At 43.1% G+C, this 23,984-nt stretch overlaps 5 protein-coding genes across 9 annotated transcripts; 3 read left to right on the forward strand and 2 right to left on the reverse strand.

The window, feature by feature from the left end:
* Positions 1-579: 579 nt before the first annotated feature.
* LOC133170031 (tetraspanin-7-like) lies at positions 580-4,310 on the forward strand. The gene is made up of 7 exons (XM_061302674.1): positions 580-1,033; positions 1,727-1,915; positions 2,277-2,351; positions 2,440-2,535; positions 2,652-2,807; positions 2,876-2,959; positions 3,136-4,310. The coding sequence occupies exons 1-7, from the start codon at positions 953-955 to the stop codon at positions 3,202-3,204; spliced, it is 750 nt and encodes a 249-aa protein (XP_061158658.1). The 5' UTR covers positions 580-952; the 3' UTR covers positions 3,205-4,310.
* On the reverse strand, positions 3,885-8,061 carry si:ch211-207l14.1 (uncharacterized). 2 transcript variants are annotated; one of them, XM_061302710.1, is made up of 5 exons: positions 7,920-8,061; positions 5,415-5,688; positions 5,106-5,336; positions 4,804-4,902; positions 3,885-4,662 (listed from the first exon to the last, which is right to left on the reverse strand). In XM_061302710.1, the coding sequence occupies exons 2-5, from the start codon at positions 5,670-5,672 to the stop codon at positions 4,552-4,554; spliced, it is 699 nt and encodes a 232-aa protein (XP_061158694.1). In that variant the 5' UTR covers positions 5,673-5,688; positions 7,920-8,061; the 3' UTR covers positions 3,885-4,551. The 2 variants fall into 2 exon arrangements, with proteins under 2 accessions (XP_061158694.1, XP_061158701.1); XM_061302717.1 differs by having other exon boundaries at positions 5,415-5,614; positions 7,920-8,059.
* LOC133169545 (zinc finger protein ZFP2-like) lies at positions 6,612-12,543 on the forward strand. 3 transcript variants are annotated; one of them, XM_061301846.1, is made up of 11 exons: positions 6,612-6,767; positions 7,986-8,188; positions 8,360-8,437; positions 9,090-9,182; positions 9,255-9,353; positions 9,620-9,743; positions 9,819-10,098; positions 10,176-10,317; positions 10,641-11,160; positions 11,447-11,902; positions 12,014-12,543. In XM_061301846.1, the coding sequence occupies exons 1-11, from the start codon at positions 6,764-6,766 to the stop codon at positions 12,217-12,219; spliced, it is 2,205 nt and encodes a 734-aa protein (XP_061157830.1). In that variant the 5' UTR covers positions 6,612-6,763; the 3' UTR covers positions 12,220-12,543. The 3 variants fall into 3 exon arrangements, with proteins under 3 accessions (XP_061157830.1, XP_061157840.1, XP_061157822.1); XM_061301838.1 differs by lacking the exon at positions 6,612-6,767 and adding an exon at positions 6,793-7,102; XM_061301856.1 differs by lacking the exons at positions 6,612-6,767; positions 9,090-9,182 and adding an exon at positions 6,792-7,102.
* Positions 12,544-12,730: 187 nt separating this feature from the next.
* On the reverse strand, positions 12,731-17,293 carry f2 (coagulation factor II (thrombin)). Its single transcript, XM_061301994.1, has 15 exons — positions 17,141-17,293; positions 16,872-16,952; positions 16,717-16,796; positions 16,615-16,639; positions 16,328-16,393; positions 16,145-16,253; positions 15,918-16,054; positions 15,240-15,533; positions 15,049-15,165; positions 14,821-14,947; positions 14,447-14,614; positions 14,186-14,359; positions 13,406-13,584; positions 13,248-13,318; positions 12,731-13,166 (listed from the first exon to the last, which is right to left on the reverse strand). The coding sequence occupies exons 1-15, from the start codon at positions 17,199-17,201 to the stop codon at positions 13,017-13,019; spliced, it is 1,839 nt and encodes a 612-aa protein (XP_061157978.1). The 5' UTR covers positions 17,202-17,293; the 3' UTR covers positions 12,731-13,016.
* Positions 17,294-19,164: 1,871 nt separating this feature from the next.
* Positions 19,165-23,545, forward strand: fbxo3 (F-box protein 3). 2 transcript variants are annotated; one of them, XM_061302378.1, is made up of 12 exons: positions 19,165-19,318; positions 19,989-20,078; positions 20,470-20,633; positions 20,967-21,081; positions 21,173-21,377; positions 21,460-21,505; positions 21,581-21,665; positions 22,160-22,282; positions 22,348-22,463; positions 22,540-22,665; positions 22,724-22,803; positions 22,879-23,545. In XM_061302378.1, exons 1-12 carry the CDS (start codon positions 19,233-19,235, stop codon positions 22,984-22,986), a joined length of 1,344 nt encoding a protein of 447 aa, XP_061158362.1. In that variant the 5' UTR covers positions 19,165-19,232; the 3' UTR covers positions 22,987-23,545. The 2 variants fall into 2 exon arrangements, with proteins under 2 accessions (XP_061158362.1, XP_061158373.1); XM_061302389.1 differs by having other exon boundaries at positions 22,540-22,647.
* Positions 23,546-23,984: the final 439 nt, after the last annotated feature.

The following is a 23,984-nucleotide window of genomic DNA, read 5'->3' on the forward strand; positions in this document are numbered from 1 at the left end:
CCTTCCACCGGCTTCCATTCGGGATAAAAAAAGAATTCCACGCCACTGTGCAGGTGAACTTTAACCACCGCTGTTTGAGGGAGGTCGTTGACAGTTGGACTTGTTACTTGCTCGCACACTTGTCAAAAATAAATAATAAATAAATGATTATATAAATAAATAATAAATAAATAAAACATATAACTCAACGTGCTGGGTCAAATCCTCAACCCAATTCACTCAGTTTTAAGAACCCAAGCATTGGCATCAAGCATCAAAGCATCAAGGTTTCTCATTTTCCCCCTGCTAGGGGTTTTTAAGTTTTTCCTTGCCCTTTTGGGAGCTTAAGATCAGGGGATGCTTTGAGAATAATTGTCAATTTCTGTCTATGTGAAGCCCTTTGAGACTGCTTGTGATTTAGGGCTATACAAATAAACTTGACTTGACTTGACTTGACATTGGGAGTCAGCAGTTTAAATTGCGACAAGAATTATTTTCAATTGTCATATGTCATTGCTGTATGTTTTTATGAAATACAATAATACCATGGTACTTTCTTGGTTAAAATAAGAACATTCCCAAATTTTTTTTTTTTTTAGGGGAGGCGCTAGAACCTATTAATGACATAAATTTTTGTTTATTTCCTAACACAGAATTGAATCATTAGCTTGGAAATGTGTGCAATGAATGCATGTTGATGTTGGCGGCCAGTAGTTGGATGTGCTTGGCGCGACGGTGTTACAGCTTCACTCTGATGTTAATTGTGTGGCCTGAGTGTGAAGTATGAGCTTGTCCGGCATATGAGGACTCGTGCACCACCGCCATGCTCAGATGTGAGCATGGCAAGCGAGTGTGCGAGGCCGCCAAACGCAAAGTAGGTCCAAGTGTCTCTTTGCAAGGCTGACAGCCAGAGCCAGAGAGAGAGAAAGAGAGTGAGGGAGAGAGAGAGAGAGAGGGGGGAGCGAGTGGAGCAATGGCACCGAGGAGGATGGAAACCAAACCGCTCATCTTATGTGTGAAGATTCTACTACTCTTCTACTCTTTCATCTTTTGGGTGAGATGCCTTTTCGACTCCATAGGAAAGTTTGCAATCTCTTCTTTTGCGTCTTGAGCTGAAAGGTTTAAAGATGTGCATGTGTGTGTGTTTTGATTTTTTTTATCACTCAGTGTTTTAAGTTTTATCCTTTATCGATTCTGATGGATTGCATGAGCATTCAAGCTGTTTATTAAAAAGGTTAGGGCAGACTTCAGGGATGGAATCATCCGAGGAATGATGAGAAACAGGGCGAAGCCATCTCACCCACTTGGTAATGAAGAAAGTGGCTAACATAGGCGTGTCCGAACTTTTTCTTCCAAGGAGCGTAGACAATGGAATGATGCTGTCACTTAGACATTCTTCACCTTTAATTTGTTAAACAGTTGGAAAGCAATCCATCGGTGTACCTAAAGAGATGGTATTATCTTAGTGTATCTGTCTTATTTTATCTTTAAACGTGATAATACACCGATTTAAAAATGGCGGTAATGCAAACTGATTTGAATGAGACAATCGATCTGGATTTACCTGAACCAAATTGATTGATCAATTACATTGGTATTGGTTGTTCCTCTCGGTGAGTAGTCATGTCAGCGAAAGGTTACGAAAATGTGATGCATAGGAAGCTTCTTAAAGCATAATTTTCATACTTCTGTGGTCGACCAAGCCTTGAGGTTTTATCTTTTTTTTTTTTTTTTTATGATTTGACAGGTGACAGGTGTGGTCTTGCTCGCGGTGGGTTTGTGGTGGAAGTTCATGCTGAGTCCTTACACGCTGTTGATCTCCAGTGCACCGTCCAACGCTCCTTTTGTTCTGACCGGCACCGGCGTTGCCATTGTGCTGTTCGGCCTGTTTGGATGCTTCGCCACGTGCAGGGGGCATCCTTGGATGCTCAAACTGGTGAAATATTGCTTTGGCTTTGGCACCGTTTGGGTTTAGTCAGGCTTTTTGGAATGGATTGATCACAAAAAGCAAAGATCCACCATAGTATCAATGACACTTCTAAACTTCATTTCCTGAATATGTTTTTGTTGGTGTTGTTTCAGCGAATTTGTTTAATGCTCGCTATGTTAATAGTAATTACCAGGAGGCGGTGGTTGAACTATTTTATGTATGCCAGAAAGATCGAGACACGGCCATGGAGCCTTTTCTGCGGGATTGCGGAAGAAGAATTACCCCCCACCTCCAGAATTGAATTCATACTTTGTCTGATAATGTGTGACCTCTGAGGTCTGCCTGATTACATGTCTGACCCCAACAGTACGCCATCTTTCTGGCTTTGGTCTTCCTAATCGAGCTCATCGCTGGAATCTCAGGCTTCATCTTCCGCCACGAGGTTGAAATCTGACAACCGAACCCGAATGTTTTCATTTGATAAACCATTCTTGTTGTGGAATTCGGTGTGTTTGTTTGTGCGTGTTCAGATCAAAGGCACATTCCTCACCACATACAGCGAGGCTCTGCTGAGATACGATGGACGAAGCGAAAGAAGTGTGGCTGTGGATGACGTTCAACGCAAAGTCAGTGTCCCTGCATCTAGTAATAAAAGGCATTACAGTCTGTCTTGTTACACGCCCAAACTATTGAATAGCTGACTTTAGCTCTGCATTGTTTTATTTTTGTCCCCTCTGTCCAGTTGCAATGCTGCGGTGTTCATAACTACACTACCTGGTTCTCCAGCGACTACTTCCCAACCGGGGGAATCCCTGTCAGCTGCTGTGTTACTTTCTCTGACTGCAAAGAAACAGACTTGAAGAACGCCACTTTGGCAGCTCGCAAAGTCCACAAGCAGGTGATGAGTGATGCAGTCACACGTTCATGATTGATAAATGATTAAAAGGCAAAATTGTGTGTATGCAGGGTTGTTACCAGCTGGTGACGTCCTTCATCGAGAGCAACATGGGAATTATCGCTGGGGTCACCTTTGGGATCGCCTTCTCTCAGGTGCTCATCCGTCTTCACAATAACGTTACAAACCATGCTAATCAAACACTCGCACCAGCACAGCCCCCCCCCCCACAAACACACACACTCAAAAACAACATAAATTAATTAAATTTGTAAATCAGAGAAAATAAAATATAGAACCATTCTAACAAATTACATCGTATGTGCTTCAGCTCATCGGCATGTCGTTGGCCTGCTGTCTGTCTCACTTCATCAACACCAACCAATACGAGATGGTCTGAAGAAGAACCTGTGGAATCACTTGCTACGTTGTGTAAAATACAGACGAGGTCACTCTTTGTCTGATTGATTGCTTGATTGCTTGCTTGACTGATTGATTGATTGATTGATTGGTTGATTGATTGATTGATTGATTGATTGATTGATTGCGTGATTGCTTGATTGCTTGATTGCTTGATTGATTGATTGATTGATTGATTGATTGATTGATTGATTGATTGATTGATTGATCGATTGATTGATTGATTGATTGATTGATTGATTGATTGAAACCTTTATTGTCCCCTCTGGGGAAAATTAGTTGTCAAACAGCTCATGACATTTAAAAAAGAGGAAGACAGTCGGTTCTTTCCTGTTTGGTTCCGTTAACAAGATGATTGTTCAAAGTCAAAGTCAAAGTCAGCTTTATTGTCAATCCCTTCATATGTCAAGACACATAAAGAAACCGAAATTCCGTTTCCTCCATCCCATGGTGACGAGACACAGTACACGATAAACATACAATTAGACGAAGGCCAAGGAGTTCACCTTACATTTGAACTATGGAACAACAAATGTTGTAACAGTGTCTTGAGTGATTCACTTATGTATGTCAATTTTTAAGTCATTCCCATTTTGGTATCTGATCAACATAAAGTCATTCTTTCATACACAATAAGGACCAATCAAGTTTAGGGACTAGTTTCAAGAATGGAAATGATGTCAATTTTATGAATGTTGTTTGGTTTTTTATTTTTTTTAGGAATGGCTCACCAACTATTACGTGAAATACATGAGCAAATTATTAAAGATTCAGTTAACTGTTTAATTTAACACGTGATAAGGGGACAGGCACGTCAAAGTGTTAGAACCATTTGATTTTAAGCTAAAACCAACTTTTCCTCTTAAAGTTACCAACTCAGTTCATTCTATTATCCTGAACTTGACTCAACATGTGTACCACAAAGTTCATCTCATCTTCTTCCTATGTTTAGTCTTCAGTTTGTTTGTTAGTATGTTCTTCATCTCTTGCTGCATGTTAGAAGGTGTACATCTACTTATCCTCTAAATAGCATTAGTGGGCTAACTTTAGCCCGCCATAATACAGACATGACTCCTCTAACACTTATCATTGAGTGTGGTGTTTGTTTTGAGCAGTGGAGAGTACAGAGGTTTGAATCATTGTACAGAAAACAAGTGTAAATATCAACACAGCCTCCCAGTGGCCACGGTAGTCTTGAATATGGTCTATATATATCAAGTCACTTGCTGACCATGCCATTGTTGCATGATGTGTGGGAATTTTTAAGGCCATTGCAGCCTTGATTGGCCCCCTTTTGATGGAGCTCCAGTGGGTGTGAATCTGTATCTCAGGGCACTATCACCCTTGTGGAGCTCCAGTAGGCCGCCTGCTGAGGCGCGAGGACTTGGATGTGACACGTAGGACATGACTGCTTCCGCCATAACCATTCCTCTATACACTGAAAAAAAAAGAACACTCATTTTACCAAATGAGATAGTGTCTGTGAAGTCAAGACACAACATACACAATACATTTGTCCTTTTGTTGTTATCATAAGCATCTGCTTCATTTCAGATGGGAAGTGGCACTTGGTAATTACCTCCTTGTGGAAAGTGTGTGTGCACTGCAGCTCTCGGACCCCGCCGGCTCCTCGGTTCAGGTCGTGATGGCAGATCAGACACATGCTGTCTGCATCGCTCTGCAGTACACACAAGCAGTTATTGTCATTGTACACAAAACCATTTTGACATTCAACGTAACGTCTGAGCGTTAAAGGCGAGGTTTGGAATTTCAGCCTTGTAAGGTTGTTTTTACTCGGGGCACAAGGTGGGGCCTGAGAAGGGTGAATTTTTGAAAACCAAACACAAATGAAGGTTAACACTAGCCATAGCTCTCTCTCACCAAAGACATGACGTTGCGTCTCCTGAACTGGCTCTTTTTCTCAGGCGCAATGGTCTCTGGGATTGTGGGTATGAGAGAGGGTCTCCCTTCAGCAGCAGGCGCACAAGAGGCTCCCTCCTGCTGAGATGGCAGCAGTCGACGAGAGGAGGAACGTCGCAGCAGAGTCTTGGCGGTCACGGGAGCTCTGGTGCAGGAATGCAGACGAGCGAGCTGCACGGTCGTGAGAGTCGCCTGCACACACCAATGAAAATCTGGTTTTATTTATTAAAAAAATTAAAGCACCCAAGAATTGTACGTGCTGCATCTTACCAAGCACGGCAGAGATGATCGGCGCTTGGTTTGAAGACGAGCTGCTGACTCCAAGCTGGTTCTGCTTTCAGCTCTACCTTCTTCCACTTCCTCATCTTGCTCTTCATCAGTTGTCTTCTGCTTTTCGCTCCCTCTGTACCGCTGCATCCAGGCATTGAAAATGTTGGCATCCTCTTCCTCATCCTCTTCATCTTCCTCTCCTGAAATCACAGGGTTCTGGTCTTGTGCAAAGATCTTACTTCCATCTTCACCATCCATTAACCCAAGAAAGGGTCTGTTGATAGATAACTAGGAGTTAATTAATAGGCCAGCATTTATGTTGCAATGGACATGCTGAAAAAAAGTCACATTACTTGTAACTGGATTGCAACAAACTCATCCAATGCTAGTCTTTCTATATCAATGCACCCTCTGCTTCGATCTCTTTGCTTGTGTTGCTCTTGCCAAAAGCCTGATAATCCATTTAGGCAAAGATGGATGAAGCTGGTTTAGTGTATCTGTGTCAAAGGAGCCCAACAGCGAGAAAGAAGTGTAACACGACGTCTATAAATAGACATTTGAGGTTTAAACCTCAATTCCAATAAGATTGATTCAAGATTCAAGAGTTTTTATTCGCCATGTTTGAGCGTGCCAAACAAAGAATTTGACTTGGGTAAATCACAGCCTCTGTTTGACATCATTTTGAACATACATTCATTTAAAGTACACCGCAGACACAAGGTACTTAATGTTCATTCAACTTTATTTTATATATATTTATATATATACTATTTTTGTTGCAAATATTCACTTAATTTGATTTAGGTACTAGTAAATTAAGGTAGGTGTTATTTGCGTTTGGTGATGTTTTAAACAGGCCAAGATTTCACACGGTGTAAGTCAAGTAGCATAGTTAGTGCACTGATACTAAATAATTGTATTTTATGGTGGTGTGCGCAGATATTTGTCTTGTGTAATTTGCTCAAAAACTTCTCAATAACTTCAATGGAGCAAATAATAGAATGACCATGGACAATAAACATATTTTTATTTAGAAAGTTGAAGTTGCCTCAGCTGGCTGTAGAAGTACTGTACTGTTGCACAATCTCTTCTTTGTGAAAAAAACAACAACCTGTAACTGTAATTATTATTATTATTATTATTATTGTTATTGTTGTTGTTAGTAAATCGAACAAGCTCAAATAATGTTTTGATTGGCTGATGTATGTGGGGGTTCGTGAGACCGGATGTGTACAACAACCAGTTTTAAACTTCCGGTATGATGGCGGTAATGTCCTATGTTGATGAATACATCTAACTTGTCAGCATCATTACTCACTTGAATTTCCAGTCTGCGACCTAAACGCAAAATGGGTTCGTCTCGATGTATTTAATTTTTTTTATTGCATTATGTGGAAAATTGTCATTTTCGGATGATGTAGCTAGCGTGCTAGCATACGACTGCGTCTGCTTTCGAGTACTCAAATGCCATGAAACAAAACATGAGTAATGAAAAAGTTCGGATATTCTTACGGCCATTTTAGTAAATACACAGATTAGTAATGATTTGAGTAGTAGAAGGAATTCGGATAATAGATGGATAGATACATATTTGTGAAATAATGTCCAATATTAGCAAGTTTATTCCTTTCACTCATTGCTGACTAACCACCAGATGTTATGCAAACGCAGTGGTATCCTGCTAAAAAGTAAGAGGTTTTACATGATGCTGCTTGGGCAATAATGTATCAAATATGTCGTGTAGCTATTTATTTTGCTTTGTGTTGCAAGTCTAAACTTGGCTAATGACCTTCAAGTGAAGTGGCAATATTAAATTCTGCCGTTATGCAACTTGGCATGGATGTCTGCTTCTGACACAGCTAAATGTTCACGTTTATGAAATGATGGTAATTCCAATGGAAGTTCTTCTTGGAATATTTCCAAAATCACACTATTAACTGCATGGATATACACAGAACCCTTCCTTGGAAATGAGCTTGAAATGTTCCCTTGGTCATCCATATATAGTGTCCATGACTGGGCACTGTTTGACCTGCATACATCTCTATGTACGTGTGCAATTGCCGATCTTTGTCACAGTTGCTTGGATCGTGTGACTTCAGTCAAAATTAATCGAAGGTGCCTAGAAAATACCCTCCCTCAAACTATAGAATATTAGTAAAGTCAAAGTCAGCTTTATTGTCAATCTCTCCCCATGTCACAACACACAAAGAGACCGAAATTACGTTTTTCTCTATCCCACGGTGACGAGACACATAACACGATAGACATATTATATATACATAGTATATTGAGTAATTGGTACATTTTGATTTATTTATTCCTTTTTTAAATTGTAGAACATAAAATAGACAAAATAGGAACATGAAAATCCAGAAGCTGCTGAAGAATATCGCTTTTAAACATGATTAATCTTTATGGAATTATAATTAAGGCAAATTCAGCCGTAAGGATCTCCAAAATTAACTGCTTTTGCTCTTGAAAAAAAAAAAGAATGATACTCACCTTTGAATCTAACATTATTTTCCATGTCATTTAATTCAAAATTGTACTGGTGTTCTCACTCCGCAGCTACTCCACTCTCCTTTTCCTCACTGCGCCTTCTCGTCTCTCCTCTTCGTCTGCTGACGGCGACAATGTGGCGGGTGGCACAGCAGCAGAGTGTCAAGGATTATGGAATTTTGGAAGAGTTTGTGTCTCTGATGACAGAGGCAGTTCCCCAATTGCTGACTGAAAAACAGAGGAGCCTGCTGCTGCTTGCGCTCAGGGCCAAGGTGTGGGTCTCATTATTGCCCACTTATTAGAACTCTTGTCCTGTTTGTGTGATTTTCCATTTTCAACCAGTATTTTTTTCCTTTCTCACTCCAACAAAATCCCATGTCTAAATGTAAATCTCATTGTAGTTTGAAGAAATACAAGCATCAAAGTTTTGTCGTTTACCACAGATGAGCCTTCATGATGCTGAAGCGCAAACTGACCACCAGGTCAACCAGGACAGGATTTCCTCCATCTACATGACACCAGTGAGAGACACACATTCTGGTTTCATCAATCGAGTGTCATCTCATTTGAGTTTCATCGTTTTCACAAAACTGTTGCAATAGATCAACTGAAACAAAGGCTGCTATTGATAAATAATCTCTTGAGAATCTTATTTAACTATCGACTTTTTATTCACCAATGAATGTTGCAAATCTCAGTGAGTTAAGCACGGAGAGTGGGTAACTGCAATTTTTACGGGCAAGTTAGGCGCTCAGCCCGTCAAAAACAAACATTTAAAATCCATTTCAACATCTTAGACAAACTGAAAAATACGGAAGCAAAAACTATTCGTGGTGCCACATAGTGTTAGTTTTGTTATTGAAAACAAAACAAAAACATCTTCGTCGACGCACAGTTTTCACCGGACAAAAACTAGAGACCAAAAGCATCCATTCATAAACTATAATTGACTAAATCGGTATGTATTTTTGTTGAATAATCAAGAATTCACAATAATGTAGTTAATTAAATAGATTGGGCTAAAATCTATGGACAAAGTCTATGGAAATAGTCACGAGACCAATGTGATTATGAGCAAAGTAACCTGATTAATTTTTTGCATGTAGCCATCATCATCATATTGAAGTTGACATGATCGAACCGTGCTTCACTTTTCTGAATTTTGTTCTCCAGCTCGATGCAGGCTCACAGATTGTCGACTGTGGTTCCGCGTTATTGACTCTGACTAATAAAGCCAGTCAATTGGAAAGACAGTGCCTATTGCAGGTCAGAGTCGCAACAAGATGATGATGATGCCATACCTTAAGATATGTTTTATTTTGGCTTTGCTCTTTTAAGGATGTGTTCAACCAGACCTTTGATGAGGCTCTCCAGACTCTTCTCTCTGACTTCTTGGCCCGGCTGGAGCAGCTTTTTCCTGTCCCTGACTTCAAACAGGTACCCTTCAATTTATGGGACGGACAAAAATGTTATCGTTGGGGTGGGGATGTACTGTATATGGGTCGTTCTCTTGAAGTAGCGTGCAAAAATAAGCCATAGGAGCTGGAAAATAAACTTGTTTGATACCATGTCAAAATAATATAAGATTTGAATCAAACCTTCCTACAATGTGTATGAATACATAATCATCCCTTCGTTTGCAAGAAGCGGTTGAATGTTGTGGTCTACCTAGTGCACACATGCAAACAGTTTTTTTTTTCCAGGCTGCATCATGGCTCAGTGCTGCCCCCGCTTGCCTGGCTGACTGTTTCAGTCTGGCTGACAGGGAGGACCTGAAAACACTACTAAGTAATCCAAGCTGTTGGTTAGGTCAAGTCACTCCCGCAGGTATATATCTTCCACATGGCCGTGTGTCTTGTTTGTCTGAAGAAAAATTTGGAAACCCATTTTTTCTTTTGATAGTTGATTGTGACACAGAGAACATCCTCCACTCTGCTTGGTCCCATCCTCTCATCACAAAGCTGACCAATCCTGAGCCTCCTCACCTCAGTGTACAAGTCCAATCAGATTTTTACACTGACACGGGGAGTCCCGCCTTGGATGTGGATATGGAGGTAACCGTGATGATGGAAGATGAAAAAGAGGACTTTGTGATAGTGCAGATGTCGCCACCAGCTGAACCAGAGTCCAACCTCAGCTCAGCTGTGGATTCCGTCACACACATGAAACCTGAGGGAGATGGGTGAGATCTTTTCCCGCTTGATGTCACTCATGCCACATTTTACATACGTTATCTTTCTAATCAACTTTTCCAATCAGTGTTGAGGACTTTGGTGCAAGCCAATCAGAACATGTGCCAGATCAGCCGCACACTGATGCCATATCCGGCGTTACCCAACATTCCCAGCGAGTGGCTCACAAATGTCCGCAGTGTGGGAAATATTTCATCTACCGCTCTCAGGTATCTGTTGCCACAATGTCCAGCCAGATTTGGACTAGTTCTACCGCTTGAAATCGACCTCACCTATTTTTGGAAAAATTTAAATAGGCCCTCGACAGCAAAAATGGACTTTTTGAGACATGAGACAAAAAATAATGACCCCCCCCCCCCAAATGGCCAAAACGATATAAATACTATTGTAAAAAAAAGAAATCTGATTCTGTTGTACCAAAAATAATTCATTTTATATTTTGTATCAATCGGTTGATCAGAATTTTATTCTGCTTTCAAAAAAGTCAGTCAGTTGCTCGTCGTGACAGCACTAATGAGCGGTCTGTCTGCAGGTGATCCGTCACCTGCATGCCAATAAGTCCTGTGGCTCCACCTTAAGCACAATTGTAACAGCGCGCCAAGATAAAGCACATGCTGGCGACAAGACGCTCCCCTCCAAAGAACGCCAACACAAATACCTTCGCTCCACTAGAAGCCACATGTGTTTCCAGTGCGACGATGTCTTCGGCACCAAAGCCGAGCTGCTGTCGCATCAGCGCAGCCACCGCGCCCGGCCCGTCTTTCAATGTGGCCAGTGTGACAAGGAGTTCCTTCACCTATCCACTTTGACCAATCACAAGCAGACCCACCGTGACAGCACCGCTTACATCTGCAGCAAGTGCGGCAAAGAGTTCACCTCGGCCAAAGAGAGAGACGCCCACCGCCAACGGCACCGGCCGCTTGACCTCACCTGCACAGTGTGCTCGCAGAAGTTCAGCTCGCAGTCGCAGCTGCTGCGCCATCTTCAGACACACACGGTGGAGGGTGCTGAGCCGTGCTTCCGTTGCCGTTTCTGTGAGGAGACCTTCCCAGGTAACAGAGATGGCAAGGAGTACCAGTAGAGATCATTGTCTGGCAAAAGGAGCAACCTTGAAATAGGACTTCCACTTGTGACTCAGAACAGAAGTATGACAAATTTCCTATTGTGAGGAAATGGCATTTGGGTCAACTCCAGCTAATCACATGGGATAGGGACTGGTCCGTCCAGCGAATAGTGAACGTCTGATGGCCATTGATGATTGATGCCAATATGGGTGACATCGCACTTGATCACTCATCTTTCTGTGATGTCAAGTCTAACTTGTCGGTTTCTCTGCAGGAGTGACTCTGCTTCGTATCCATCAGCGCTCGCACACGCCCCGCTCATACCAGTGCGAGCAGTGCAACAAGATGTTCGCCTCGCACACCGGCCTCCAGTCGCACAGAGCGACTCACAACGCAGACAGCCGCTTCCTGTGCTCTCAGTGCGGTAAACGCTTCAAGACACGTGACGGGCTGGAGGGCCACCTGAGGACGCACAGTGGCGAGCGACCGTATCGCTGCCCTTACTGTTCCAAAGATTTCACGGCCCTCGCTGGCCTCAACGTGCACGTGCGGCAGCATACCGGCGAGCGGCCGTACGTATGCACGGTTTGCGGCAAGGGCTGGCCGTCCGGGGGCGACCTGCAGAAACATATGAGGATTCACACTGGTGAGCGGCCGTACACCTGCCAGGAATGTGGGAAGTCCTTTGCTAACTCAGGCCACCTGATCGAACATCGCCGCATCCACACAGGTACGTAGGACCGACCGCTCTGCACTCCCAAGGGCCTGATTTACTGAAGGTTTGCACTTGTGTGAGTGTGAAATCCGACTGATTGGTGTTTGTGAAATGCTTGACATCCAGGCGAGAAGCCCTTCTCCTGTCCCGAATGTGGAAAATGTTTACGGAGGAAGTTCGACTTGAAGAAACATTTGTTGGGCCACAGCACCAATCGTCCGTATGCCTGCGTTTTGTGTCCAAAGAGCTACACTCGCAGGACTCACCTTAACAGACACCTGCTGACACACACGCCGGCTGGCGGCGAAGCAATGGCACCTGACAAGGTTTGACTTCAATATCTTTGAATGATGTGCAGCTTTTCATCCATGTCTTCTTTAAAGAAATATTTTTGGGTGTTTTGAACCAATCGATCATGCTATAGATTGACTGTTTTTACTGCTAATAGAATTTTAGTTGGGTGTGATTGTGATTTTGAATGGTTGTTTTTCTACGTGTGCCTTGCGATTGGCTGCTGACCAGTTCAGATTGTACTCCCCCCTTCCAATACTTGACAAATATGGATTTGTTAGCGATGTTGGGACTTTACGACATCGCCCATCTTTATCACCATTAGCATGGCATTCATCAGGAAATAAAACCTTTTGAAAAATGTACAGTATGTTTCGTGTATTTTAATTCACTTTGCGAGATTGTTTATGAGTGGCCGGATTATTCTGCATTTAGGTTATTCAGGGGGACTTCATCGCCTTCAAGTATTTTATCTCATCTGGGGGGACACAATTTCAAAACCGTCTGAGAATTGATATCAAGGATCTAAAGTGAGAACATAAGCAAAATACCTCCACAGATAAGCAACTGTTTATTTAACAAATCATGCATAATTTGGAGCACAAACGACATCCTAAAGACATTTAGCTGAGACATGTATGTAATGTGATGAATGGTGCCTAGTGTTGCCATCTGCAGGGCAGAAACTACTTTTACACGGTACATTTCTTACAGAAATATGAACTGAAATGTGCATTCATTGCAAATGTAGATGGATTTTGCCGCTGCATGTTGTGTCCTATCAATTAAAATCATTTCTGAACAGGACAAACTTTATTTGCATGATTTGCTTCACACTCTAGTCTTCGTCATTAGAGTTTTCAATGACTTTCCTCATCCACCTGCTCATCCTGAAAACATGCGTGAAGAAGCCATACTTTCCATCACGATCGCATCCTTCACCCCACGACACAATTCCGATCTGGTACCAACGGTTTTCTTCTGGATGCTGCAACAACAAGCAGACGTTCAAGGTAATCTCTCACAATGGTAGAAAGAATTGATGCAACATGATGTTCCTCGCGTTCACCTTCATCACAAAGGGTCCACCGCTGTCTCCCTCGCAGGCGTCACCTCGCTCTGAGTCTTCAGGTTTGTATCCTAAAAGGGGTCAATATCATTTGTCTTTGCCCCAGAAGATTTATTTATTTTAAAGAAGAAAACTGGAGAGGAACAAAGAGATAGTACCAGCGCAGAACATGTTGTCAGTGATCCTGACGCTCGTGGAGCTTTTGCAGATGCTCTGATCGGCAATGGGCAGATGGATTTGCTGAAGAACCGTCGGCAAGGCTCTCCCAGACGAGCTCCAGGCTTCCCTCAGGTTTCCCCAGCCGGTCACTCGACCTTTGAATCCTGCATTCATCAGCCTGTCGGCAATCGAAAAATGTCAGTCCGTCGTAGCAATCCAATTGTATTCGTACTGAACTGGGTAATTGCAAAACTACTCAACAGGAAACTATTTTAAGGCTCCATGTTACGATTTCATTGAACCACAAACAAGATTGAGCAATTGCCACGGAAGAAACGGAAGAGTGGAAACGGATGAGAAATAAGGGAGAGAATGAGGATATTTGAGCAGCTCTTGACCCTCTTGCATTTTAGTGACACAGACACTCCACGCTTTGCTTTTTAACCCACTGGTGCACATGACGTGGCATTTTGGATTCGCTATCACACCTGTAGTTATCTTTCCTGTGATTCAAACTTTGAATCGCACAAAACTAGTGGTCGTCTACTCATGATGAAGATGAGTTGCAGAACACCATCAGGTGGTATTTGGCTACGGTGAACGCAGCATGTTCTTTACAGAAATACCATGTTTGGAGCCAATATTTTATAAGTCGACGTAATTTCCATCATCTGATAATTGCCGTTAAAAAAAAAAGTCTTTAATGCTCTTGTATCAGTGAAATCTTGTCTTCTACCACGCAAAGTCAGGTGTCAGACTTGAGGTGTCTGTGTGCTCACATTTTGGCCACCTTCTTGTTGGGCAAGCAGACGGGGTGGATCTGGTCAGTGAAGACGATCGGCCTCCTCATGTGCAGTAGTGCGATGTCTCGGTTCAGATTCACCCTCCAGTCGTACTTCGGGTGGACGATGATTTGATCAATCGCCACAATCTTCTCAATGTTACGTTCAAACCTTGATATGAACGAAATAGCACACAGCATCGCCGACGTGTTGCCCGCAAATGGTTGCATGTGGTGGCAAGAAAAGATTTTGTCTTACTTGGCCCTGTTGTGTTTGCCCAAGCGCACCAAGATGTCGTTGGTGGTGAAGTTCTTGTTCCAGGGAGGATATAGGATGCAATGAGCGGCTGTGAGGATCCACTGGTCGCTGATAAGACTTGCGCCACACAACAACTCCTGAGGGCTTCGCTTGTACAGCATCACTTGCCTGAAGGACATGAATACGTTTTACCTCCATATCACTCTTGACCAGGGGCGTATTTAGTCATTTAAGGGCTCAAGGAAAACCCAATCATAGAGTCCCCCACCACATCTATCGACTGCAAAGATTTTAATAGGTTCATCATCAACTAAAAGCGTGAATAAAGGTTTTGCAATTAACTGAAGTTTCGACAGTAGTTCGAGTCTGGTTACCATGGCGCTGAGGACACCTCGGCATCGGTACCCCCAACAATGCGTTGCTGTTGGTATGATTCCAGCAGCTGCTTTTCATTGGCATCTTCCTTGTGCTGCTTTTCAAACAGGGGCCTCTCTCCGCACACTGCAACACATCAAGCTCAGAAGCATCCATTTCCCCCTCCAGGTATGAACTACTTTCATTCTGCTTGCTCATTCTGTGGCCAGAAAATAAGAAGGTCTTACCGGTCTCCCCTTGCCCAAATGAACGAGGGTTAAAAAATGCTTTCCTGGCGGGTGCGCCGATAGAGCGCTCGCGACCAGTAGACTGTGGCGGCGACTCATAGTCAATCAGGTCTTCTTCTGCAGGTAAGACACACAGCCCCCATTGCTGTCTGCTGCACTGGTTGAAGCGGCGCCACTGGCATCATATTTACCACACAGATGGAAATTGCAGTAATCCACTGTCACATTCTCCTTTTGCTGAATATAGCACCATGGGCCTTCTGGGTCGTTGTCAGGATTACGACACTTGTTGCCCTCGAGACTGACTTCGGGTAAAAAGTCCTTGCCCTGGCTCAGCTTCTTGACTTCTGGAAGGGACCATTGCAGGCAGGTGTGGCCTCCCATGGTCACGGCCAGGTCACCGGTGTAGTCCACGCCATTATCCAGTATACAGTCACTCGCCGTTTTTGGTGCAGGGGCCTCAGTGGGGGGGACAAAGGTTTGCCCTTGAAGGAAAAACAATCCATGATACAGCATCAGCCCCCAATATATCTTAAGACCGCTTTGTACTGTAACCTGCCCCCTTATATGTCTTAAGACTGCTTTGTACCATAACTCTCTAGCATGGCTATCCAAACCTCATGGTATTAAATTGACGCCGCGCCGAAAAGGCCAGAGGGAAAAATGAGCCATTGAAGCGGTTAAATAAGAGAAAGTTCCCTCCTGAGGCAATTTGACGTACGCAAATACAACTTTCTGTACTACCAGACACACAATGACCCAAAAACCCTGAAAATCCAAGCTGCCTCATTTTCTGAACCACGGCACAGTGGAAATTCCTCAGATTGCAGTACAAAGTCATCCCTACGTAGTTGGTCAACGAGACTTGCCACATATTGGAACCGTGCAGGTCTCTTTCGGCACCATTGGGTCCTGAGTGAAACACCAGGGTCCTTCATCTTGTCCGTCTGGGTTCCGACAGAAGTTCTCTTTCAAGATGCTGTCTGGTTCTGAAGCGTTGAATTCCCTGCAAAGGCAAACTTTCTTTAAAGCATACCGCCAAGCACTTTGAACTCACCTATTTGTGTTTGAGTGCCTCGCTCAATGGAGCGGCTACCTTATTATGGGATGTGGGAATCCGCTACTCCATCTTTGACAGAGTCTACCAGATTTTGTGATGTGGACGTCTCCTTCATAGTTGAGGCCTTTGCCGGAAATACACTGACCTGGACACAGAAAGGTACGCTGGCGTAAAGATGTTTGGATCACTTCCACCACACTTCCTTATTTCTGCTTTTACCTTTGATACAATGTTTGACCAAGTCGATGTTGGTCTGTGTTCGTAGCAGTGTTGTTCCCTTGCAGTCTGTAGAGGGACACATTTGCACAATTGTGTGTTTGTGCGAGTTCAGCTACACTGGACTTTGTTCATGTTTGATTAAACTTCTCGACGAGTCAAAGAACTTGAATCGAACGTATCCAGAAAACTTGTTCCTGTCGTGCAGCTGCGCTAGCTTCTTGCAGGTTGTTTTTGTGAAAGTAGGACAACCCAAAAGTACAGGATACTAAAGGCTACAGTGTACTCACCCAGATATTTCTGCCAGAAGACTTCCTGAAAAGGAATCCCAAATCATAGTTTAACTCGGAGTAGCTGTCACAGTCAGCAAGTGAAAATGAGTGCGCTCGTACTGTTTTGTCTGGCTCCTCAAACACTTCTCTGGCCTCTTCGTGGTCACAGATTTCCTCGATGCATTCTCTCTCCAGGTTCCCTGTGTACAACAGGCAAACACTGACACACATGGACTGCGTTTTAGTTTTTTTGTCTTGTGGAGCGGGTCTCTTACCTGGTTTCACTTCCTCAAACAGCTGGTTTGCTCGTCGTGTTCGGATCAGAACCTCTGAGGCCCGCTGGCTGTTGAGAAAAACTACACAAATAGTAAATATGACTTTTAGGCCACAAACTGGGGTTCTTCTTCTGAGAAGTATTCATGCTGTTTTGACCGCTTGATCTTGACTCTAAGTTTGTGAAATCATTTTCTGTTTAACCAGATGTTCTAAAAACATCTTGTCGCTGTCACTTAACTACTGGTACCAAAGTTTAAGGATCAAATACCATGTTCCGTCAGACAGCCATGCAGCAGAGACAAAAGTAGAAGAGCCGCTGGTCCCGCCATGATCTTCACCGCCAAGCAGGACCTCCAAACCAAATCCAGTAGATTCCCGTTAAGTCTCTTTGTAGACCCGCGTCATCTGGTGGGCGGGAATATTGACAGCAAGGTCAAAGTATGATTCAGGTTGATGAGGCACACTTTTTTACTCAAACTCATCCAGCTCCCAATACTTGGTGGAAGAGCTTAGACTCACACCCAAAATGTCTTGTTTGCCATTCATGTTCATGTCGGCGAATGATGAAAAATGGCAAATAGAGTGCACTTAACCCTTTTTCGTCATCATACCGGACGACATATTTCCTTATCTCATTTGAATTCATTTGAATGTAGGGTTTCCTTGTATGTTTAAAATAACTTGAAGCTCCAGGATATTGCACTGTAGCCTGGCCAATACCAGAACCCAGTTTGATCCAGTTTGAAATTCATCCCAGTTGTGTCATACTAGTCATGTCCTAGCTAGCGCTAAACTAGTTCATCCATTAGGTGTGGCATCCATCTTGGCTCTTGACTTGGTTTCGTTTGTAGTTAGAATGCCAACACTGGCAAGATGGGTTTTATTGATTGACTGCTTAATATATTCAATATTTCCGTACACACTCAATTACTTTCGGCCATCCAATCAAACCTAACATGGATGTAGCGTTCACACATGCGCACTCCTCACATAGAGAGGTCACACGTACGGAGACGTGAGTACCATCCAAACATTCCTCTCTGAAGATAAAAAGCTATGACCCGTTCTCACTTGAATCCGAGAATTCCGAGTGTTTGTTTTCAATGGCCAAAGAAATGTATGTGGTAAACTGAGATATGGCCTGCATAATGATCTTCGACCTGCCGCCCCCATTCTGACATCACAGTGACCATTTTGAACTTTTGTCCCTAAGTTCTTGAAGTGAGCTAGGAGTAAAAGGATCAGCTTCGGAGGCTTTTCTTGCGTTCTTGTCTTCCATTTCTCTCCAAGCTACCGAGTGATCTAAATAATGTGAAAAGCTCGGTGAAAATAAGATATTAAGTTGACGACTGTCTCTGTAGATTCTTTTGAACCTTATCAACTTTATCTTGCATGTCCGATCGACACACGTAAGAGCAAATATTGACGGAGAGAGGAGAGCATTCTGAGAGCAAAAGGCAGGCCTACACTTCATTCACATGGTTATGTGAGCGTTCAAAACTCACAGCATGAACATTTGGCCTGAGGCTACAAGACCCAAGTTCATGAATCAGGAATAGTAAAGTAGTTAGCTTCACGCCCAAGAGATCTTTGTTCTCATCTTCCATTTATATGCTTCTTGGGTTAACTGAAGACTTTACTTTGTCAATAGATGTGAATGGTTATGTTGCCAGCAGTTGATCTGCAGGAAATTCAGGTGTAACTTTTCACTTGTTACTAACCAACGTAGCTTTTTTTGTGTATTACTTAGTTCGCAAAATTAGCAAATGGGAGCTTGTTGTCTTGATAGCACAAAAATTAAGCTAACGCTTGGTTTGAAAAACATCATGCAATATGAAATACACAAGATGTAATTCCTTTTATTATTATTTTCCTAGTTTTGCTGTTTTGCTACTCAGTTCACCACGTTATCACAGCTATGACAACATGTAGTATGTGCGTCAAGAGCTGCAGGTTAAGAAAAAAAAAAACATGTGGCATGAGATTCTCACATACAAAATGATGCCATGATGTCGTTTAATAGAAGAGGAACAGTAGAGAGAGGTTTTATTCCCAATTATATTAAAAAATATGTATAATTGATTATACTTTATCATTATTTGCATTTACTTGTAGCGACTGTCCTTTCCTTCTTTTTAGTGCCGGTTTTGATATTTTAGCGGTTGAACTCAACCGGTACTACCTTTTTAAATACAGTACTATTACTACCCCGGCTGCAATCATGAACGCCAGACACGTCTATCGTCTTGTTTGTTTATGTAGTGTTTCTATTGTCCAGACGGGGGCGACCTCGTACATTAAAACTGTTTGCCAACGGTTGACTCTGGCGGTGGCGGAGAAGAAGAAAAAGATTGTCAACAATGGAGCCCGAGTTTCGGATCGAGTTGCTCCCTTCGGACCCGCTCCTGCACATATTGTCCTTCCTTGACTTTAGAGACTTGGTCAAGTGAGTATGTGATACCTAACGTTTTACACCGCCACTGCACGTACTGATGACGTTTGTTCCCCCAAAACAAGCAGAAAGTGAAGAGGCCGAACGGCGCTAAGACGGCTAATAACAACAGATAGCATTTTGTCAGCCAACTAACAGAACCAATAGCGACAGCAGTGGTTTAACAGAATGGTTATGTCTAATCATAAGCTCTAGAAAACACGGAAGTGATGACAAACTTCTGAATGTCATTACTTTTGACACCTGGTTACAGCTAACTACCATCAAGAGGTTTTGCACAAGGACTCATTCTTTAGAGGCAGTGTGTAAACATCTCAACTGCTTACATGAGTAAAAAAGTTTTAAATACAATCTGACCTTTTGGCCCACAACTGATGCATCAGTCAACAAAAAAATACCGTACCTCATGTGCACTTAATTGTATAGCGTGATTGTATTGTATCATAATGTAAGATCATTTCGTGTTTCATCAAGTAATAATAAATGAAATAATCCTGAAAATATTAGATGGCTGCAGCCATATTCTGAAGCGAAGCAAAAATGTACTGAAGTACAATTATGACGTCTGTATTTTGCTACTTCTCAGCACTGATTGTTAAAGTGAATGCAATTTTATTTTATTTTATTTTTAATATATGAGTTTGTATTTATGCTTGGTCTACAGCGTCAGTTCCACCGATAGGAGGCTGAATGAGTTGTCCAAACACAATCCGCTGTGGCGTACGTTGTGCTCCAAATACTGGCTGATCGCAGAGTAAGTCATTGTAGAAATAGTACAATAGTACCTTTAAAAGGAAATCTCTATCTATCTATCTATCTATCTATCTATCTATCTATCTATCTATCTATCTATCTATCTATCTATCTATCTATCTATCTATCTATCTATCTATCTATCTATCTATCTATCTATCTATCTATCTATCTATCTATCTATCGTTGCAAAAATCTTATTTACTGTGACTAGTGACTTTTTTATCCCCTCCAAAAAATATCATCATTGACAATATGATATTTGAAAGAAGTCGTTTCTTTTTTTCTTTTTTTTTTCCTCTCTCTTTTGGCACAAAAGCGTTGAAAGTGTTTGTGCAGCATTAACTGATTTGTGCGTACAGGCTGTTGTTTAAGTTTGCCTCATTGTTCAGAGATGAGCGGCTACAGAGCGGCCAGTCCTGGTTCAACCTCTTCAAGGAGTACTACGCTGACCTGGGCCGCTACATCCAGTACTACTCTGTGTTGAAGAGAGCCTGGGAACAGCTGACTAGTTTCCTGCGGCAGAGATGTCCACGCATGATCGCGTCACTTAAAGGTAATGTCACCGCGGCATGATACTTTTTCAGTTCGCACATCTAATGTAGCATTTAGACTACATTTAATTGTGTGAATACTGAAAGCATTCACACATGGCATGTTATACTAACTTAACTACCCGCTGTATACTTTACATTTTATTCTCATCACTCTGTTGATGTGTTTCAACTTCCACATTTATTTACCCCAAATGACTGCCAATGGCACACTTAACATACGTAGATAACCATCCAATCATTCTCTACTGTCATCAACAACGGCTTACTGTAAATCCACTCGCAGTGATCGCCTGTCTTGTTTACTGATGGTTTCTATTTGTTTGGGTGTCCAGAAGGTGCCACGGAGGCAGAGCTGACTAGCGTAGAGGCTCAGATCGGCTACCACCTTCCGGATGACTATCGTTGCTCATACCGCATCCACAATGGCCAGATGCTGGTCATCCCGGGGTCAGTATGTTTGTGACTGCGTGTTTTCCTATTTGTGTTTGGTGTGTGTGTGCGTCTGCGTGTGCCTCCTCATGCCTTTGTGTCCTCTTAGGCTGATGGGGAGCATGTCACTATCCAATCACTACCGTTCAGAAGTGCTGCTGGACGTGGAGACGGCGGCGGGGGGGTTCCAGCAGAAGAAGGGGATGAGATGCTGCCTTCCGCTCACCTTCTGCTTCCACACGGGCCTCAGCCAATACATGGCCCTGGAGCACGTCGAAGGGCGACGCATGTTTGAGAGCTTCTACCCCTGCCCTGTTTGTATTTCATGCCTGCAGAAAGCCCCTGGGAGTGTTATCTCGCTGTCGCTTGTGTGACCATCACCTTTCTCTCTTCTAGGATCAGACAGCCCAGGATCCCTCAGTCGTAGACATGTTCATGACAGGTGGGTTGGCTGCCACACTTCCTGGCATGTTCACCTAGTGTGCTGTTTTGTGAAAAAAGTGTCGATTGTGTTCAGGTTCCTCCTTTCTGGAGTGGTTCACCACCTATGTCAACAACGTGGTGATGGGGGAGTACCCGATCATCCGAGACCAGATCTTCAGGTACATGGTCTGATGTTATTTGTAGAACTTGGGGTCTGAGCTCTGCTGCAAAGAGCATAATAATAACTGCCAATATTAATTATTTATAAGCTGTAAATATCCTAGATTCTAAATACTTTACCAATGAGATGCATCACTGCAACACATTTCCCGTGGTCAAGGATGTTATGGTACTACTTTCCTATTTAGACGCTGACATTACAAAAAACGACCAATAAATAAATGATTTCGGCTCCTCTACTTTCGAGTATGATCCTACTGGCGTGCACATCTTACACTATGCACTTTTACAAAAGAGAGACAATTCCGTCAGTCAATTGTTTAAAGCCGGGATTCTCATTTCATGGCTACGGAGTGCCTCTAGTGGTATGTGAAATAATCTTAAACTTTCAATTAAGCTTTCTGTAGAAAAAGATATACATAGTTTTAAAACTCCACAATGTAGTGAAGGTTGACTGCAATTCATCAACCAATTGTGATGTCACTTCCTGCAGGTACGTGCACGATAAAAGCTGCGTGACAACCACCGGGGATATCACCGTATCTGTTTCGACCTCCTTTTTGCCTGAGCTCTCCTCCGTCCACCCGCCGCACTTTTTCTTCACTTACCGCATCAGGTAGTATTTGTTCGCTCCCACTCGCCACTGTTGCCATGCGCTGACCAGCCAAATGTGCCGCTCAGAATAGAGATGGCGAGTGGCGCGCCGCCTGAGGTAGCCTGCCAACTGGACAGCCGCTACTGGAAAATCACCACGTCCGACGGCAACGTGGAGGAGGTGCAAGGGCCCGGCGTGGTCGGTACGCTGCTCACACCGCCGTGCGGTTGACTCTGGTTGGGCTAGGTGAGCGATTAAGTACGTGTGTATGTGAGCAGGGGAGTTTCCAGTCATGACGCCGGGAAAGGTTCACGAGTATGCCAGCTGCACAACCTTCTCCACGCCGTCGGAGTACATGGAAGGACACTATACCTTCCACCGACTTGGTAACGCAATTCTAAGAGGTTAGACTTCTAACATGCACTCCTGAAATGCTGCTCACATTTTTCTTTCTTGCCGCAGACAACAAGGAAGTCTTCAACGTGGCAATCCCTCGCTTCCAGATGGTGTGCCCGCCATTCAGAGAGCCCACGTTGCAGACAGTGAGTTGACAGGGCGTGACACCGAGACAGCCAGTGGAACATTTGTGAGAGCGTTCCCCTTCCTCTCTTCGTCAGGAGTCGAGCGATTACACGTCAGGCAAAGAAGATGAGGACGACTACGATGGTCTGAGGGGAATCAACATGGCCGCCCTGGAAGGAGCGTGGTGCCCCCGACACATCTGATGTTTGTGACGAGGCGTTGCTGTGGAAACCAGGTGGCTGGTCGGTGGTTGTTTTTGTTGTTGGTGGGTTGTGGGCAAAGCCATTGGGACATTATCGCCTTGCAGCTTGTCTCATCTGCACAACATCACGGCGCTTGTTTGACTTTTTCAAGAGAAGGCAGGCGATGGTGATGCCTCACTTTCAGTTTATATTTTCTGAACTCTTCTGCTGCCAGCAGCCAGAACAGAATCTTTTTTTAGCCGGCATATGCCGGTCTTTTTTTTTTGCAAGTGTGTGTGTGTGTGTGGGGGGGGGTCCATCAATGCTTTAGTTTAATAGTAGTCTTTTATTACAGATTGGGGGTATTGTAAAGAGTGTGGTTTTAGTCTGAAGTCGCAGAACAAAAGTTGAACTTAATCACTTCCTGTGGTGGCTTTAATTATGATATTTCCACTTTTTGTTACAAGAAGCACAGTGGGGCCGATTTCTTGCAGTTTCTATGGTAAAGTGACATCACTTTGTGGTGGCTTTGTTTTTTGTTTGTGATGATTCAATAAATCTTCATTGCTGCTTCACCTTATCACGGACACCAGTCCGGCTGTATTTGACACAATAGGTAAACATTTTAAAAGAATTTCATTATTCAGTACTTGGATGTGCAAGGACCAAAACATCTATTTCTATTTCCCTTACTTTAACTGGTACAACCAATTATTATACAAGATAAAATAATACACTACAAATCATTGAATACACTTTAATCAGCCAGTTGTAGAAAAAAAAAAAACCTGCTAAGTAAAGGACCGTTTTCGGGAATCAGTGGGCTAGTTGGATGTACAGTAATTTTTTTTGTCATGTGTTCAGCCCTTCTCAAATACTGGGGTTGGGCATCCCTCAGGGGTGCATTAGGACACAATGTTGTACCAAGGTGTTCTTATACCAAATTTATAGACAAATGTATATGACAAATATTTATAGCAGGGTCTTTCAACTGGTTTTGTCCAAGGGACCATCATTAT

This window comes from Syngnathus typhle, linkage group LG2, assembly GCF_033458585.1.
Source record: "Syngnathus typhle isolate RoL2023-S1 ecotype Sweden linkage group LG2, RoL_Styp_1.0, whole genome shotgun sequence".
NCBI classification, from domain to species: domain Eukaryota; kingdom Metazoa; phylum Chordata; class Actinopteri; order Syngnathiformes; family Syngnathidae; genus Syngnathus; species Syngnathus typhle.

What these genes read in the sequence shown, in the direction of transcription:
- f2 (XM_061301994.1), bottom strand. Translation starts at nt 17,201, where the DNA reads ATGGCGGGACCAGCGGCTCTTCTACTTTTGTCTCTGCTGCATGGCTGT. An exon ending in CTTCTGGCAGAAATATCTGG is followed by an intron (nt 16,394 to 16,614) that starts GTGAGTACACTG and finishes GTCCCTCTACAG; the next exon opens with ACTGCAAGGGAACAACACTG. An exon ending in GGCAAACACAACAGGGCCAA is followed by an intron (nt 14,360 to 14,446) that starts GTAAGACAAAAT and finishes GTTCATATCAAG; the next exon opens with GTTTGAACGTAACATTGAGA.
- LOC133170031 (XM_061302674.1), top strand. Translation starts at nt 953, where the DNA reads ATGGCACCGAGGAGGATGGAAACCAAACCGCTCATCTTATGTGTGAAG. An exon ending in TGGATGACGTTCAACGCAAA is followed by an intron (nt 2,536 to 2,651) that starts GTCAGTGTCCCT and finishes CCCTCTGTCCAG; the next exon opens with TTGCAATGCTGCGGTGTTCA. An exon ending in CTCGCAAAGTCCACAAGCAG is followed by an intron (nt 2,808 to 2,875) that starts GTGATGAGTGAT and finishes GTGTGTATGCAG; the next exon opens with GGTTGTTACCAGCTGGTGAC.
- si:ch211-207l14.1 (XM_061302710.1), bottom strand. Translation starts at nt 5,672, where the DNA reads ATGGATGGTGAAGATGGAAGTAAGATCTTTGCACAAGACCAGAACCCT. An exon ending in GATCATCTCTGCCGTGCTTG is followed by an intron (nt 5,337 to 5,414) that starts GTAAGATGCAGC and finishes TGGTGTGTGCAG; the next exon opens with GCGACTCTCACGACCGTGCA. An exon ending in CACACACTTTCCACAAGGAG is followed by an intron (nt 4,663 to 4,803) that starts GTAATTACCAAG and finishes TTTTTTTTTCAG; the next exon opens with TGTATAGAGGAATGGTTATG.
- fbxo3 (XM_061302378.1), top strand. Translation starts at nt 19,233, where the DNA reads ATGGAGCCCGAGTTTCGGATCGAGTTGCTCCCTTCGGACCCGCTCCTG. An exon ending in TGGTAACGCAATTCTAAGAG is followed by an intron (nt 22,666 to 22,723) that starts GTTAGACTTCTA and finishes TTCTTGCCGCAG; the next exon opens with ACAACAAGGAAGTCTTCAAC. An exon ending in GAGAGCCCACGTTGCAGACA is followed by an intron (nt 22,804 to 22,878) that starts GTGAGTTGACAG and finishes TCTCTTCGTCAG; the next exon opens with GAGTCGAGCGATTACACGTC.
- LOC133169545 (XM_061301838.1), top strand. Translation starts at nt 7,069, where the DNA reads ATGTTATGCAAACGCAGTGGTATCCTGCTAAAAA. An exon ending in CAGTGGTATCCTGCTAAAAA is followed by an intron (nt 7,103 to 7,985) that starts GTAAGAGGTTTT and finishes CTCACTCCGCAG; the next exon opens with CTACTCCACTCTCCTTTTCC. An exon ending in TGCTTGCGCTCAGGGCCAAG is followed by an intron (nt 8,189 to 8,359) that starts GTGTGGGTCTCA and finishes CGTTTACCACAG; the next exon opens with ATGAGCCTTCATGATGCTGA.